General features: G+C 47.7%; 1 protein-coding gene across 1 annotated transcript; it reads left to right on the top strand.

The window, feature by feature from the left end:
• Positions 1 to 937: 937 nt before the first annotated feature.
• On the top strand, positions 938 to 14,449 carry LOC115480989 (the record flags this gene model as incomplete). The annotated part of the gene is given in 3 exon segments (XM_030219974.1): positions 938 to 1,510; positions 11,075 to 11,551; positions 11,903 to 14,449. Coding segments are annotated over 3 exon segments (3,597 nt in total), but the record flags the coding sequence as incomplete, so codon positions are not given.
• Between the last annotated feature and the right edge of the window lie 2,960 nt (positions 14,450 to 17,409).

The following is a 17,409-nucleotide window of genomic DNA, read 5'->3' as shown; positions in this document are numbered from 1 at the left end:
TTGGTTTTCCTAAAGAGGTCCTGAAGGATCAGGGCTCCAATTTTAAGTCCAGTAGCCTCCAGCAATTATGGGAGACTTTTGGGATACGTCATGTTACCACCTCCGCTTACCATCCCCAGGCTAATGGGATGGTCGAGCAGTTCAACAAAACCCTTAAAGGTATGTTGAGAAAGGGACTAGACGGACAGTATGGGGACTGGGATCAGCTCCTCCCCTTTGCCCTATATGCCTGCCAGGAAAATGTTCAGGCCTCTCTGGGGGTATCCCCCTTCGAGCTAGTTTACGGGCGTCCCCCCCGAGGGATCCTAGATATTATACAGGAGCAGTGGGTGGAGAGAGCTGAAGAGCCCCAACCCGTCAGTACATACTTAAAAGACCTAAAGGCCCGATTGCATCGCCTATCAGCATACGCCCAAAGTAATCTGGGAAAGGCTCAGGGCATCCAGAAGAAGTACTATGACCGGGGCACTAAAGCCAGACATTTCAGGGTCGGAGAGAGAGTTTTGGTAATGGTACCCTCAGACCCGCATAAATTTCTCTCACAATGGAAAGGGCCCTTCACCATAGCTGCTAAGGTAGGTCCTTGGTCGTATAAAGTTAAAAATGACAGGGGCCGGGTCCAGACCTACCACGTAAATGTATTACGCCCCTGGATAGAAAGGAGCGGGATGGGGGCCCTCCGAGAAGAAGACCTGGGGCCCCAACTTACTGATCTTAAAGAAGGAGGAACCCCGGTATAGGGTTGGACTTAGACCCCCAGCAGAGGCAGGCAGTTGAGACACTGTTAAGTGAATTCCAGGATGTGCTTAGCCCTCTTCCTGGGGAAACAAGGGTGATTACGCATCATATTCATACGGAACCAGGGCGGATTAGCCGCCAGAGACCCTATAGGGTGCCAGAGGCTCGGAGGCAGGAAATTATCAGACAAGTGCAGGAAATGCAGGACCTGGACATCATTGAGGAGTCCAACAGCCCATGGGCCAGCCCCGTAGTGCTAGTACCAAAGCCTGATGGCTCCCAAAGATTCTGTATAGACTTCAGAAGGGTCAATGCCATTTCTAGATTCGATGCCTACCCCATGCCCCGCATCGATGAGTTGTTAGACAGATTGGGGCAGGCGAGATACCTTACCACTCTAGATCTTACAAAGGGCTATTGGCAGATTCCTTTGGCCGAGGAGGCCAAGCCAAAAACCGCCTTTGGCACGCCTATAGGGCTATATCAGTTCCAAAGGATGCCCTTTGGCTTGAATGGGGCGGCGGCCTCCTGTCAGCGCTTGGCCGATTTCATCCTGAGAGGGCATTATGAGTATGCGGCGGCCTATATGGATGACATCGTGATATTTAGCCAAGACTGGGAGTCCCATCTGCCTCAGGTTGCTGCGGTGCTAAGGTCGCTGCGGAGGGCAGGCTTGACGGTAAACCCAAAGAAGTGCATGTTTGCCAGCTGGGAAGTTACCTACTTGGGGTACCGAGTGGGGGGTGGCATCATCAAACCCATAACAGACAAAGTACAGGGGATACAGGAATTTTCCTTGCCCCACAACAAGAAGCAACTCCGTAGCTTTTTGGGTCTCGTGGGGTACTATAGGCGCTTCGTTCCCAGATTTGCAGAAATCTCCTGTCCCTTGACCGAGATGTTAAAAAAGGCCCAACCTAATACCCTGAGGTGGGAAACACAAGGGAGGGAAGCTTTTGATACCCTGCGCCACATTCTGTGTCAAGAACCTGTTTTAAGGGGGGTGGATTTCGGGAGACCCTTCCTTTTACAAACTGATGCCTCCGAGACAGGACTGGGGGCCGTCCTGTCGCAAGAGTTCGGGCGGGAGGAGCATCCAGTATTGTTTTTAAGCAAGAGGTTGACCCCAGCCGAACGACGCTATTCGGTCATAGAAAGGGAATGCCTAGCCGTTAAGTGGGCCATGGAGGCTTTAAAATATTACCTACAAGGGCGCCACTTTACGCTCATAACTGACCATGCCCCACTGAAGTGGCTACAACAGATGCGGGGCCAAAATGGCCGTCTGACTAGGTGGTATTTGGCTTTACAGGCTTTTTCCTTCTCAGAGCAACATCGGGCAGGGAAGCTCCACGGGAATGCTGATGCCCTGTCGCGAATTGCGGACCCTCCGGAGGGCCCTCTTCAGTCCTCTGAGGGTCGCAATTTCTTGAGGGAGGGGGTGTGTGACAAGGCTACAGCCCAGGGGTACAAAATGAAACAACAAAATCCTGAACTACGTCTCCCAGAATGCATTGCCCATCCCAGCAAGGGGAGCCCCAGGGATAGACAAGATGGATCTATACCAACTCTGACCACAAGAGGGAGGGAGAAGGAAGAAGCCCAGTTCCCCTGGCTCCGTAATCAATGCATCATGCCTCCCACCTGTAAGAGGGAAGGGTGGGGTGAGAAGCAGGAGGAGGAGGGGCTGGATTGGGTGGAGGAGGGGGTTAAAGAGGCTGAGCAAGAAGCAGAAAGCAGGATGGAATAGGAGCTGGAGAGCCCTGAGGAAGGTAGCACCTGAAGGTGGAAAGCTATGTGTTTAAAAATTTTGATTTAAAACCTGTTGTAAGGAAGAAGCCTGTTTTGATTTGAACTGTTTGCTGTGGGGGAAGGGCAGAGGGCTGGAAGAGTTATAAGCCTGGTTCCCCAGCTGCTCCTGTTTGTTGTGTAAGAACTGTGGGAGCTGGAAACCCTGGTTGGACAGGAGGGAACAATCCTGCTGAAAGGCCAGCACTGCTTGTGATACGTACTTTGAAAAGGAAGTATTTTCAAAGGGGACTATTGCAGCCCTCAAGAAAGGGCAGAGACTTTGGATTGCTGGGTGAGGGGCAGCACAACCCTGCCTGGGGCAGCCCTAACCCAGGGCTGGACTGAAGCTTTTGTTTGTAACTTGGAAATAAAAGAAAAAGAATATTTGAAGGTATCTGCTGGTGGAAATTTGTGGGACTTGGATTAATCCTGGGGAGGAGACTGCCTTCCTCCCCCTACTGGCGCAGCAGTCCCATTTACAGTGCAGCTGGACTGCATCTCCTGCTCAGGGGCGTATCTGCGTGGGGCCACAGGGGCCTGGGCCCCCGCAGATTTCGCCCTGGCCCCCCTCCCCGCCGTCAACCCTCCCCCGCTGCTTACTTTTGCTGGCGGGGTCCGACCCGCAATCTCCATATTTTGGCTTCCTCCGTGGCCATGTGCTTCCAGGAAGTAACGCTGCAGCGCTGATTCGTTGAATCCAGTTCGGCGTCTGACGTCCCAGCACGTCAGACGCCGAACTAGATTCAACGAATCAGCGCTGCAGCGTTACTTCCTGGAAGCACATGGCCACGGAGGAAGCCGAAATATGGAGATTGCGGGTCGGACCCCGCCAGCAAAAGTAAGCAGCGGGGGAGGGTTGACGGCGGGGAGGGGGTGGAGAGAGGCGGCGGCGGCGGCGGGGGGGGGGGGGAGGCAAAAATGTGCCCCCCCTCTCTGGCTCTGGCCCCCCCTACCGCCGGATTCCAGATACGCCCCTGCTCCTGCTGCAACTGGTTAGTACACAAAACCAGTTGCTGCAGGAAGTGGCTGCACTGTGACACTCCACAGAGCAGCAGTTTGGGGCATACAGGCAGCTGCTGCTGCTGCTTGAACACCTCCTACAGAGGGCCATGGAGGGAGGAGGAGAAACCCTCCATCGAGAGCAATGAACTAAAAAATGTTTTGTACATAGTTACTTTTTGAAATTTTAATACAGATGTTTTATAGTTTTTGCATACCAGGGTCTGTGTCTCTACTTTGTGCACTACATATGTGGTATTATCAAATGATGGGGTTGATGTGACAGGAGGCTGCAATCTGGGTTGCATGACAGGTCACTGAAACTTAGGTATATACGTGTCATAAGTGTGACCAAATAGAAGGCCACCTGTTCCTTCCAACCTGCATCAACAGAACTGCCCATCCTCTCCTTACCATACAGCCCCACACCCTTTAGACACAACAGAGCTGCCTAAACAATAGGTATGTTGTCTCGCACTAGCAATCTGCCAAGTACAAAACTACAGATAAGCATAGGCAGTGCCTAGACTATTGTTTGCTCTCTGTTCAGCAGGCAACCTTACCCACAACCAACAAATATGGCTGAGGGCCAGGAAGAACCTACAAATAGCTGGGTCATCTTTTCACATTGAATGTATCAGCGATGGTATATACTGTTGAGGAAAAAAGGGAAAACAACACGAGCATTAGATGGATGTTTACTTCATCACAACTGCAATATAATAAATCAGATACTGAAGGGCACAGGCTAGGGAAATTATATAGGCACCATGCTGTAGCCACCTGCAGGTAATTTAGAACAACAACTGTAACTAGAACCCCTCTCCCTCACCATGACTTAGGGGCTTAAACACGTGGTAGGCACGTACCTATGGCCACCTAGAAAATGGTTTGCAGGACTGAATTGAAAAATTTTGCTGTTCCCTAACTATGGAGGATTGTAGGACTGTGTTCAATAATGTGGAAAAGACATTCAGTGCATATATGCTTCCCCCTCCCCCCCCTGAACCCTGAGAATGGGTGGGCACTTCATAAAAGGGGACTAGGGTTCACCATATAAATAGGGATGGAACCTACTGGGGAGACACATGAGGTGCAAAGCGGGAGAAAAGATACCAGATGTGGATAACAGTGAACCTGATGAAAATAGAGGTGACATTTGAATCCAGAGGACAGGCACAGAATGGGGAGCCCTTGACCATGAGGGATGAACACGTCCATTCTCAGGGCCTCTTCCCTTTTCCTTTTCCCACCCCCACCCCCACCCACAGGCAGCCACAACTGAGTGTGTCCAATAGAGAACAAGACATCTGTACAATGATCTGGGTAGAAATCATCACTACAGGCAAAAGTAGAGGCTGGCAATGGACGAATCACCACTGGAGATGTAAATCCAACAGTCTTTATTTTGAAACTAAAAAGAAAAACCCGACACGGGCCCTGTTTCGACACACACAGGCGTCTGCATCAGGGGTCAAACTGTCAATTCTATAAATAATATGCACATTTTATTTTTGTACTATTTTTTATCATGCCTTTTTTATTTTTACTTTTGTCGACTAATATTCTTTTTTTTTTTTAATTTGAGTGAAGTCTTTATTGAATATTGTGTAAACCCTGTACAAAGATTACTACACAAATATATGAAACAGTTTACAGCACTGTAAAAAAAACTATAACCAAAGAGAGAACAACATAGCCCACTTTTGGAAACCTGGCATCAATGAAATAACAACCAGAAATCCAACATTTCCAACCATACAAACAGTGACTTCAAAGTTTTGTTTTGTTTTTAAATTTGTCTTTGTAGTCCCCCCTCCCCCAGTAAACCAATATACCCCCCCCCCCCCAAGCTACACTCCTCCACCCCTCCCAACCTACCCAATCATCCTCCCCTTCCAACACCCTCCCCCTCCCTCCCCCAACTAACATTCACAATGCTTCAAAAAGGGCCCCCAAATCGCCTCCCACTTCACCTCAGTACGACCTTGCACAGCCCAAAGTCTCTCCATTTTGCATATGTACCATAATTTATTGAGCCATCTCGTCAAAAGATGAACAGTTGTGGATTTCCAACACCCAGCTATCACCACTCTCGCCGCCAGCATTGCATGCCTGACCAACAATGCCTAAGACTTAGTAAGACCTGGTGGTTTTTTTACAAATATAAAGAACTCAGGGGACCACTTAACAGGCCTTTGAATCCATTCCTGCAGTCTATGCTGTATTGCTTTCCAATAGGCCCGGATTTTAACACAAGTCCACCAAATATGGCCCATTTTACCCCTCTGACCACATCCACGCCAACACAATGGTGAAACTCCAGGAAACATATGATTCAACCTAACCGGAGTCAAATACCACCGGTAAAGCACTTTGAGTACATTCTCTTGGAAAGGCACTGAAATAGATATCCTAGACCAGTTGTTCTCAAATACTGCCCAGTCAGCCTCATCAATAATCACCCCCAGTTCCCGTTGCCACCGCTCCCTATGCATAGGATTAGAACCCAACTGTCCACATATAAATGAATATAAACATGTAATAAGACCCCTGGTAGATTTAGAATCCTCACAGAGATCCTCAAGGAACGAATTGTCTCTCACTATGATAGTCCTGATCTCCTTAGAACCAAGAAAGTGTCTCAACTGGGAATAAGCAAACGTCTCATTTGGTAAACTTGGGTATTGTTCCATCAATGATTCAAACGAGAGCAGTTGACCATCATCGTATAACTGTCCACAGGATACCAAACCTATAGAATGCCACCTGTGAAAGGGCCCTGGAGAAACACCAGGCAAAAAGAGTGGGTTATTTACTATCGGCGACAATCTAGCCACATCATTGCTCGAAGCGGGCAAGAACCAACCTCTTCCTGCTCCAGTCTCACCCACAATTTATGCGAATGATCCTGATACCACTCAAATGCCGCACGTGCTTGAGCCACCTTATAATACCACACAACATTTGGAACACCCAATCCCCCCCCCTCCTCCTGTCTTTATACAATAATACCATAGACAACCGAGGACGCTTATTAGCCCAGACAAAACGAACCAATTTATCCTGGACCCCCATCAAAAAGCTCCTGGAGACCCTAATAGGGAGAACTAGGAAAAGGTACAACAAGCGTAGCAACACATTCATCTTTAGTACCGCAATTCGACCTAGCCAAGACAAACCTGTAATATCCCACCTCTCCAAGTCTCTATAGATTGACCGTAATAGAGGCGGATAATTGGCCTGAAACAGCTCGGAGATGTTGGAAGTAAGTGTGACCCCCAAATAAGCTATCCCTCCCTTTATCCATTTAAAAGAAAAGGAATGTTGGAGGGATTCCAAAACCGGTCGGGAAATCCCAATCGCAAGAGCTTCTGACTTACTCACATTCAATTTAAAACCAGAAACTGCTGAGTATAACGACAAACCTTTCATCAAATTTGGTAACGAAATTAATGGCTTAGTCAATGATAGAAGCACATCATCTGCAAAAAGCGCCAGTTTATATTCCCTATTACCAACCTGAATCCCAGCTATATTAGGGTCCGACCTGATATACATCGCCAGGGGTTCCATCACCAGTGCAAACAACAATGGCGATAACGGACATCCCTGCCTTGTTCCACGGAACAAGGAAAACACCTGAGAATTACCCCCTTTAACCCTAACACAGGCCCTGGGAGAAATATACAGAGCCCGAATCCACTTACAAAAGCCCGAACCAAACACAAAACAGTCAAGCACTTGAAACATAAACGGCCAATGGGCTCTATCAAAAGCCTTTTCGGCGTCTAATCCCAATAAACAAACAGAGATGTTATGTTTCTTAATAACATGCAACAAATTAACCATTCGGTGACTATTATCCATTGCCTGTCTATTGGGAATAAAACCCGTCTGATCTGGGTGTATTAAACCAGGTATAACTCTGGCAAGACGATTAGCCATACCTTAGCCAAAATTTTGATATCAGAATTTAATATGGAAATGGGTCTGTAAGAAGCACAATCAGTCACATCCTTGCCAGGCTTAGGTATAACCGCTATCCAGGCCTCCTTCATAGAAGAGGGAAAATCGCCTCCCCCTAAAATCTCATTTATAATCTCTGTCAGGATAGAGGCCAGTTCCCCCTTAAATACCTTATAAAAATCGTTAGGTAACCCATCCAGACCAGGAGATTTCCCAGTAAGAAGAGCCTTTATCACCTGAGCAACTGAGCAACTGAGACCAGCCCATCTAAGGATTCTCGCTGAGCTACTGAAAGTATAGGAAAGGAACATGCCGACAAGAATTTGTGCATCGCTTCAGCATTAGATTCGGTATCCAAAGTGTAGAGAGATTGATAAAATGACTGGAACTGCTCCCTGATCTGCTTTGAATTGGTCACCATCTTACTCGTCTTATCACGCACTTTAAGGATAGTCCTATCAACCCTTGACTGTCTTAATTTAACTGCCAAGGCCCTACTTGGTTTATTACTGAAAACAAAATGAGAGTGCTTTTGGCACTCATTTAAAAACAGTAACTGGTCAGAATATATCTGGTCCAACTTCAAAAGTAACGCTTGAATTTCCCGCAGGGTTGTTACCGATTGTGAGGATTTATGTCTACCAGATAAAGTAGTCAATTGCGTTAAACACTTAGAGGCATATTTTCAAAGCACTTTGGGAGGCTAAATTCCATAGGTTTCTATGGAACTTTGGGAGGCTAAGTGCTTTGAAAATGAGCCTGTTAGCCACCTCTACGTTTTGCTGTCTAGCCCTAAAGCTGGCCTTTTGGAGAAAATACCGCCTAGCGACCACCTTTAACGCATCCCAAACAACCCCCAGAGGAGGTCCCGAGTCCACATTTAACTCTAAATATTCTTGCAAAGTCTTTCTATAACCTGCTATAATTTCTTCCTCGTTTTGAGGCGGCCATGGGCAAAGAAAGTGTTTACTCTGAGAAATTATATATAAGAAATCATATGAAGGGTTAATTCTGTTAAAATCTGGGGTTTAAAAGTGGTGTTTGAATTCTAGCTTTTTACTTTGCAAGCAGAATGAAGGAATGCAAGCTGGAGTTAATTAGACTCTAGCTGCCGGGCTGGGTTAGAAAGGTCAGAAAGACCCTTGTGATTGATGGATTGTTAAATGCTGGCACAGCTGTAAACTATTATGAATGAACAAAGCATGAGCCAGACATGCCGTAGTTTTAAAAGAATTAGTTTAATGCTAGTTAGATTCTAAATAATTCTAGATATTCCTGATGTTTAGACATGTCTTATAAGAATGCTTATTTTAGAATATGTGTATTCTGTGTAGTTCTATGTAGAATACCTTTTTAAATCTAATGTTACTCTCTGCTGTATTTTCTAAGCAAAGACTGCTGTGAGGAGATCAACATGTGTTTTGAATTAACTATGGTTTTAGCTAGTTCTGTGTATGGAGCTGAGAGGTGAAAGAGGTCAGGACTAGTCAGCTCTCTTCTCCTTGATTAATTGTAGGTAAAATGTAGAAATGGTCTTGGAAGTAATAACCTGATATGAATGCTATTAAGTAAGATTGGCTTTTGACCTCTTTAATGAATGCCAGAGTTTAGTTAGCAGTTAGTACCAGGAATATGAGAAATCAATCATAATAACATGTAAGAGACTGGAGACCAAATGTCTGGCTTAAGGGGCCCCAGGTTAGAGGTCAGTTTGAGGAATACCAAACCTATGTAACTGATATTTTAAAGTAATGATTGGTTGAGGCAAGGTGACCAATCTATTCCTTAACCAATTGGGAGTAAAGGGGGCTAGGCTAGGAGGAGGGCTTAGGACCCTATTTAAGTGGGAGCAGAAGCAGTTTACGTCAGAAGGAGCTCAGAAGAAAGAGAAGGACAGAAGGAACAGACAGAAGAAGGAGAAGACAGCATAAGAAGAGAAGCAGCTGAGACAAAGACACAGAGAGCTGAGAGAAAGAGAAGAGAGCTAGAACTGATGTCTTGCTTTGTTTGCTGGCAAATAAAGAAGATTTTTCTCTCATACTGGTGTGTGCTGTCTGACTCCTGAAGCATCACAAATTCATGCCTCCATTCCTGCAACAATTCTTGGTGGCAGCGGTGGGATGAATCCTGCATTAATCCCAGCACCCAACTGACTGGAGAACATTCGCCGGGTATGTATTCTGTATTTTGTATTGTAATTCTAGCTAGAAAATTGTAAATCAGCCCCTCAAACAAATTGAGGAAGGAGAGCCTGATCAACTCTCAGCGAAGGCCCTAGTACCTTCTAATCTAGAGGAGATTAGAAGCGAAAACGCTTGAGCTTATCTGTATCTGAGAAATCTGAAATTGTTGGGTGGGATTTTCTGTACTGAATGAATGTGTGATGCCTGAATGTTAATGAGTGCGGACTTCTTATAGCTGCATTTCCAATTAACGCGAGTTCAATTGGTCAGCAACGGAAGGAAGCGATTGTTGTCTGTCTACCTAGTGTCTCGAGAGTGCAGACCCCTTACTGCATTCTCAAAAATTCCCCCCCTCTTTGTGTGTTGTAACTGTAAGCATTATGGGTGGGACATCATCTAGACAAATTGATACTCCCCTAGACTGTATGCTTAAGAACTTTAAGAAAGGATTTTTAATTAATGACTATGGACAGACTTTAAGCTCAAGTACTCTAAGAACCTTGTGTGAAGTTGAGTGGCCATCTATGGGAGTGGGGTGGCCCCCTAGTGGCAGCTTAGATATTGAAGTAATCCGGAAGGTCTACAGCATAGTTGTAGGAGAACCAGAATATTCTGAACAACTCCCTTATATAGATTCCTGGGACAGCCTTGTGACTGACCCTCCCTCGTGGTTGAAAACTTATATGGGATCCCCAGTAAAATTCATGTTAGGCCGTGTTCAAAGAAAGATTAGAAAATCTAAACTAGAAGAGGGAAAGAGCCCCAGGAAGCCTACCACCCAATCGGTGGCTTCCGCCCCTACCCTGTCTGAGAAACCCATACTCTCTGATGACCCCTCAGATCTTGAGCCACCACCTTATGGCCCATTGTTGGGGTTCCGTGCCACCCCCAGAGATCCACGCCGTCCAGCCCAAGCTTCTCCAGCACAGGCTTCTCCGGATAGTTCTTCCCCTCCTGTGCCAAACCTGCCACACCCTAGGTTGGACTTTTCACCCGGCCTCTACCCTTCTGTGCAAAATCCTCTCCTGTTAACCTCTGAAGACCCGTTTTGGGTTCCACTCCCTGACTCCTCAACTCCTGACAGCCCAGCCTCTCCCTCTAATACCCCTACCCACTCATCAGGGGCCCGGCATCCCTTTCAATGGACTGACTCACCTGTGACCACCTCTCAGTCTATGAGTACCCCTCCCCATCCCTCAGGGGTTCAACATACCTCCACTGAATGGGTTAGACCCGCTGCAATCACCCTTGAGCATGATAGGAGGGTAGCTCCTAGCTCTACCTCAGGTTCCATTCCCACCTCCTCGAGAGTTCTGCCACTTCGTCAGGTAACTACCACTCGACCGGATCCTAATAATCAGGGTCAGGTTATACAGGCACAGGCCTATCAGTATGTACCCTTCACAACCACCGATCTCCTGAATTGGAAGATGCATTACCCCTCTTATACTGAAAAGCCTCAGGCAGTGGTGGACCTAGTGGCTAGCATTATGGCCACCCATAACCCAACCTGGACTGATTGTCAACAACTTCTCCTGACCCTCTTCACAACTGAGGAGAGGCGGAAGATTTTGCAAAATGCTGAGGCCATCACGCGAGAGCGTGTCCCCGGGGGGACACAGGACCCAGAGGGGTGGGTTAGAGCTCGGTTTCCTCGCGCAGCTCCAGATTGGGATCCAAATGATGGGCAGCACTATGAACTGTTGTCTGGCTATTGCCGGGACTTGCTGGAAGGTATGAGGAAAGGCATAAAGAGGCCCATTAATCTGGCAAAGGTCTCTGAAATTCTCCAAGGGGCAACTGAATCCCCTGGGGCCTTTCTAGAGCGACTAATTGAAGCCTACAGAACATACACCCCATTTGACCCTGAAGCCCAAGAAAACCAGAGAATGGTGAATAGTGCATTGGTGGCCCAGAGTATGCCAGATATCCGGAAGAAGTTGCAGCGTCAGGAGGGATTCGCAGGGATGAATACCACCCAGCTAATTGAGATCGCAACCAAGGTTTTCATTAATAGAGATCAGGAGGTGCGCCGAGAGGCTGACCGGAAGATGCAGAAGAAGGCCGACCTTTTAGCGGCAGCCATTACTAATTCCACCCTTAACCGAGGTCGACCTCTAGCTAATGGGAAGCCAAAGTGGGACCCCGGACCACCAGCCAGGCCCCGAGATTCCTTCAATCAATCCCGGCCAAGGGGGGAGAATCCCAGACCAAGATTGGAGAGGGATCAGTGTGCCTATTGTAAGGAAAGAGGGCACTGGAAAGATGAATGCCCCCAGAGGCGCCAGGGACTGAGAAGGGGACCAGGAGATCGAGGAAGCCGAGGCCGAGTTCGAGAGGGAAGATATGAGCCTGCTGAATCTGACATCATCGGGATAGCCGAGATGGCAGAATGGGACGAATAGGACAGACCGGGTTCCTACAAACTGGGCTCCCAGGAACCTATGGTCAAGTTAACTATAGGGAGCCGCTCAATTCCATTCATGATTGATACAGGAGCTGAACATTCTGTTGTGACGGAGCGATTAGCGCCTGTGTCTGGAAAAACTGTCCGAGTGGTGGGTGCCACGGGGGTGCAGAACCGGAGGCCTTTCCTGACAACCCGTAGATGCCAATTAGGCTCACACATAGTCACTCATGAATTCCTGTATATGCCAGACTGTCCAATCCCTTTGTTAGGTCGAGACCTGCTGTCCAAGCTTAGGGCCCAAATTTCTTTTGACTCTGATGGCCAGACTTCAGTCTCCTTTCGGCCCCCAACATCCAGCCCTAAGGGTATATTGAGTTTCTGTTGCCCTCTTGAAGAAGAATGGCGGCTGCATCAGTCACATAGCCAAGTTGACCTACCCCTGGCAGACAGCTTTCAGGTCAGTGGGGTATGGGCAGAAGATAATCCCCCAGGGTTGGCCCGAAATATTCCTCCTGTCCATGTAGATTTACTTCCAAATGCCCGGCCAATCCATCTTCGCCAATACCCAATTCCCAGAAAGGCTCTGGAAGGGATCCAAGCACATTTGAATCGTCTGTTATCCTATGGAATTATTCGTCCTTGCCAGTCTCCATGGAATACGCCACTATTGCCAGTTCAGAAGCCAGGGACTGAGGACTACCGGCCAGTCCAAGACTTACGAGTGGTCAACAAATCCACTATCTCATTACACCCTGTAGTGCCTAATCCATATGTCCTGCTAGGATTGATACCTTCTGGGGCTACCCATTTCACAACACTAGACCTAAAAGATGCCTTCTTTTGTATTCGGGTGGCCCCCGCCAGTCAGCTGCTTTTTGCCTTTCAATGGGAAAACCCAGTAACAGGAAGGAAGCTTCAGTATACATGGACCCGCCTGCCACAGGGGTTCAAGAACTCCCCCACTATTTTTGGGACAGCCCTAGGGCAAGACCTTAAGACTTTTAAATCTGAGCCTTCCAGGCGAGTTTTACTCCAGTATGTAGATGACCTCCTGATTGCAGCAGTGACTCAGGAAGAGTGTTTTGAGGCTACTAGAGAATTGCTGGAGCTACTCTTGGATGCAGGCTATAAGGTCTCACGCTCAAAGGCCCAACTTTGTCAGTCAGAAGTGAAGTATCTGGGCTTTTGTATTTCCCAGGGAAGTCGGAGACTGGATGCTAGTAGGAAGCAAGCGGTAGCTGCAATTCCCCAACCCAAGTCCAGAAGAGAAGTTAAGGAATTCCTGGGAGCAGCTGGATTCTGCAGAATTTGGATTCCAAATTTTGCATTGATGGCGAAACCCCTTTACCAAGCCACAAAGGGGGGTGAAAAGGAACCATTTGAATGGGGACCTACTGCTCAACAATCCTTCATTGCCATAAAGAAAGCCCTACTCCAAGCCCCTGCGTTAGGCCTTCCTGATGTGGAGAAACCTTTCTCATTGTATGTCCATGAGCGACAGGGGGTTGCTCTGGGTGTGCTGACCCAGATGATGGGATCCTGGCAGAGGCCTGTTGCATACCTGTCTAAACAGCTGGATGGAGTGGCTAAAGGATGGCCAGCCTGCATGAGGGCCATTGCAGCAACAGCCTTACTGGTCCAGGAAGCTGATAAGTTGACCTTGGGGCAAGAACTGGTTGTTAAAGTCCCCCACGCAGTTCTCACCCTCATGGAGTATAAGGGCAACCACTGGTTTACAAATAACCGCATGGTTAAGTACCAAGCCAGCTTGTGTGAGAATCCACGGATACACCTGGAAACAGTGGCTACATTTAATCCCGCCACTCTTTTGCCAGCATCTGAGGGACCACCAGATCATGACTGTATCCAAACTATGGATGAAGTGTACTCCAGTCGACCAGATCTTAAAGATGTTCCGTGGAGGGACCCAGATGTAATTTATTTCACAGATGGAAGCAGTTATGTGGAGAACTCCAAGCGATTGGCAGGCTATGCTGTGGTGACAGAGGACAAGGTGATAGAAGCAAGAGCCCTGCCCCAAGGAACTTCAGCCCAGAAAGCAGAACTTGTGGCCCTCATACGAGCTCTGGAGCTAGCAGCAGGACTGGTGACTAACATTTATACTGATTCTAAGTATGCCTTCACAACCCTACATGCTCATGGAGCTTTGTATAAGGAAAAGGGACTCATAAATGCTGCAGGCCAACCTGTTAAGTATGGACCTGAAATACTTCAGCTGCTAGAGGCTGTTTGGGCCCCCAAGAAGGTAGCTGTCATTCACTGCAGGGGACACCAAAGGGTAGATACTCCAGTGGCCCGAGGGAACCGCCATGCTGATCGGGTGGCCAAAGAAGCTGCTCGAGGACCCCTAGCAAGTACTGTGACCCCCCTGTTCCAAATCCGACTGCAAGAATGGACACCTATATATACCCAAGTGGAAGAGAAATGGGCTCAAGAAGAAGGTGCAGTAAGGAGACCTGATGGCTGGTTACATCTCCCTGATACCAGAGTTCTGGTGCCACGCCACCTAGCTTGGCCTGTAGTGTCTCAAGCTCATGACCTATCACACTTAGGGAAAACAGCACTAGCCCGCCTACTCAATCGAGTAGTGGTGCTGGAAGGATTGGATAGTCTGGTTGCCACTGCCTCTGCCCGATGTACTCTCTGTGCCCAGAATAATGCCCGTCAGGGACCCCGTATTCCACCAGGAGTTCAGTCTAGAGGACTAACACCCTTTGAGTCCCTAGTTATAGACTTCACAGAAATGCCCAGGAGCGGTAGGCTCCGATACCTCTTAGTCATGGTCTGTACCTTTTCTGGGTGGGTGGAAGCATATCCTACAGTCACTGAGAAAGCCACAGAAGTAGCTCGAGCCCTCCTTAGGGATGTCATCCCCAGGTATGGACTGCCCCTTGCCATAGGTTCAGATAATGGTCCCGCCTTTGTTGAAGCTACACTTCAGGCCCTGTCCCGCGCATTGCGCATTACCTGGAAATTGCATTGTGCCTACCGTCCCCAGAGTTCAGGGCAGGTTGAGCGGGCAAACAGAACCTTGAAAAATAGCCTAGCAAAGATTTGTCAGGAAACCCAATTGAAATGGCCACAGGCATTGCCACTAGCCCTCTTTCGCCTCCGATGCACCCCAACTAAAGGAACAGCCCTCTCTCCCTTTGAAATTGTGTATGGGAAGCCCCCAGCCATTTTACAGGGAATTAAGGGAGACATAGGGATTTTAGGGTCTGCCCAGGTGCAGGAGCAGGTAGCCCTCCTGGGTAAGATAATTTTTGAGCTTCAGTCTTATGTGAGAGAAATAAACCCTGTCCCCTTCCAGGCTCAGGTACATTCCTTCCTGCCAGGGGATAGAGTTTGGGTGAAAGATTGGAGGCTTCAGCCTTTGGGGCCCCGATGGAAAGGACCTTTTACTGTTTTGCTTTCTACTCCTACAGCTGTGAAGGTCGCAGGGATAACTCCATGGGTCCATTGGTCTCGAATTAAGTCTGCTGACCAGACTGAGCCCAGCACGGATCAGACGGAGCCTAGACAGTGGAGAGCAGAAAGTGATCCAGCGGAGCCATTGAAGTTGCGCTTGACCCGAACCAAAGAATCTACTAGCTGAAAAGAAGAGTCAACTGCATACTGCAGGAGCGGCTGAACTTCGGCTTCATACTGAGACTCTTTCTTGCCCTGATTCTGGCTTTCTTGGAATTTGAGAGCTTGATCCTTATCAGTTGAGGGTCTATCCCAACTGGTATAAGAACTCAAAGACTGAGAACACTATATGAGAGTAATCTGTGATTAGCACAGACTGTTGAAATATTATTGCCTAATTAGTTTGCTGTATTTGTTTTAGATTAGGAAGAGAGAAAATGTTAGTAGTTTGGATGCTTTTGTTGTTTTCTACTCCTTGCCTCCTTGTTCCTAATACCCCAACTCGCTCCAACCTTTGGTTACACTCAGTCCAGGAACTAATTAGCCAGGCAAAGATTACTTCCCCTTGTATTGTGTGTTCCCGATTTTCTCCTTATACTACAGATGTCCCAGCTGTTCCTGTTCCTGTGCAACTCCCAGCTCTTATACCTCCCTACTTTTCGAGTTCAGGTCCTTGGAGCCAGGATTATACTTGGTGGTCCTTTTATAATGCTACTTCCCCCTCTGAATCTTCTCTAAGGCCAGTTTTTACGTCTCCCTATCCAGCTTCTGGAGTGTTTTGTTTAACAAGAAGCATCTCAACTGTTCTTCCCATTCCCTGTAATTATACTAATGTTCTCCCAGAAAAAGGAGAATCTGTGTGGGTAGTTTCTCCAGGTACTCCTATGTGCCCTGCTACCATACCTGTAGATTATGACCCAGGTGATTATCTGGCTCCTAAGCGTACCACTGAGAAGACTATAGTGTCCAAGCTTATTTTCTACTTTCATAAGTCCCCGGGGTATGAAGAGTTACTAACAAATGAGCAGCCTGTCACAATTGGGGATTGGCGCCTATGGTGTGCAAAGTCTCCATTTCGTCTTCGTTCCCCCTGGGATAGGGGCTCGCATTATGGGCACCCTAAGTACCCTGTCCAGCCTGAGCCAACATTTATTGGGAACTTTCCTCACCCTCTCCTTGGTCATTACTGGCTCTGTGATAATGTCCTCCACATGATTCTTCCCCCTACATATAATTTTTGTGTATTGGTAACCTTGAATTATTTTCCTAAAGTTATTCCTCTTAAGCCACTATCCCCGCACCGCTCTAAGCGAGAGGCTTTGTCCTTACCCTCCTCCGTTGCCACAGAGGATGAGGCGATTGAATTAGCCCTCCAGTATATTAATTCTACTTATCCTCTGACTAAAAAGAGACTTGTAGCCCTTTCTGCCACGGCCTGGATTCCAATTGGAGGCCCGGTAGCGGGTATTACTGAACTAGGTATGGCTACCCGGAGACTTCAATCCCTACTCCATGTTTTAGTTCATGAGCTGAACGTGGTAGTCAATGTATTGCAGGATCAAATTAATGAATTAAGTATAGTTTCTCGGTATAATCGTATGGGCCTTGACTACCTCTTTGCAGCCCAGGGTGGTCTCTGCACAGTGCTAAATTCTTCAGAGTGCTGTACTATTGTCATAAATAGGACGCATGTGGTTAGGCATGCCATGGATAAAGTCCTACAGTTGGCTAGCCTTAATGTGGAAGATTACCGAGGAGGATTAGACCTTACCTCCTGGTGGTGGTCATTGACCTCCTGGATACGTCCCTTGTTCATTTCCCTAATAGTCTTAGTTTTAGCAGGGTTGTTGTTTTGTTTCCTGGCCTCATGTGCTTCGGCAGTATGCCGTC

Source organism: Microcaecilia unicolor, chromosome 11, assembly GCF_901765095.1.
Source record: "Microcaecilia unicolor chromosome 11, aMicUni1.1, whole genome shotgun sequence".
Lineage (NCBI taxonomy): Eukaryota > Metazoa > Chordata > Amphibia > Gymnophiona > Siphonopidae > Microcaecilia > Microcaecilia unicolor.
The sequence above is the reverse complement of the archived record's forward strand: the minus strand, read 5'-3'. Positions and strand labels throughout refer to the sequence as shown.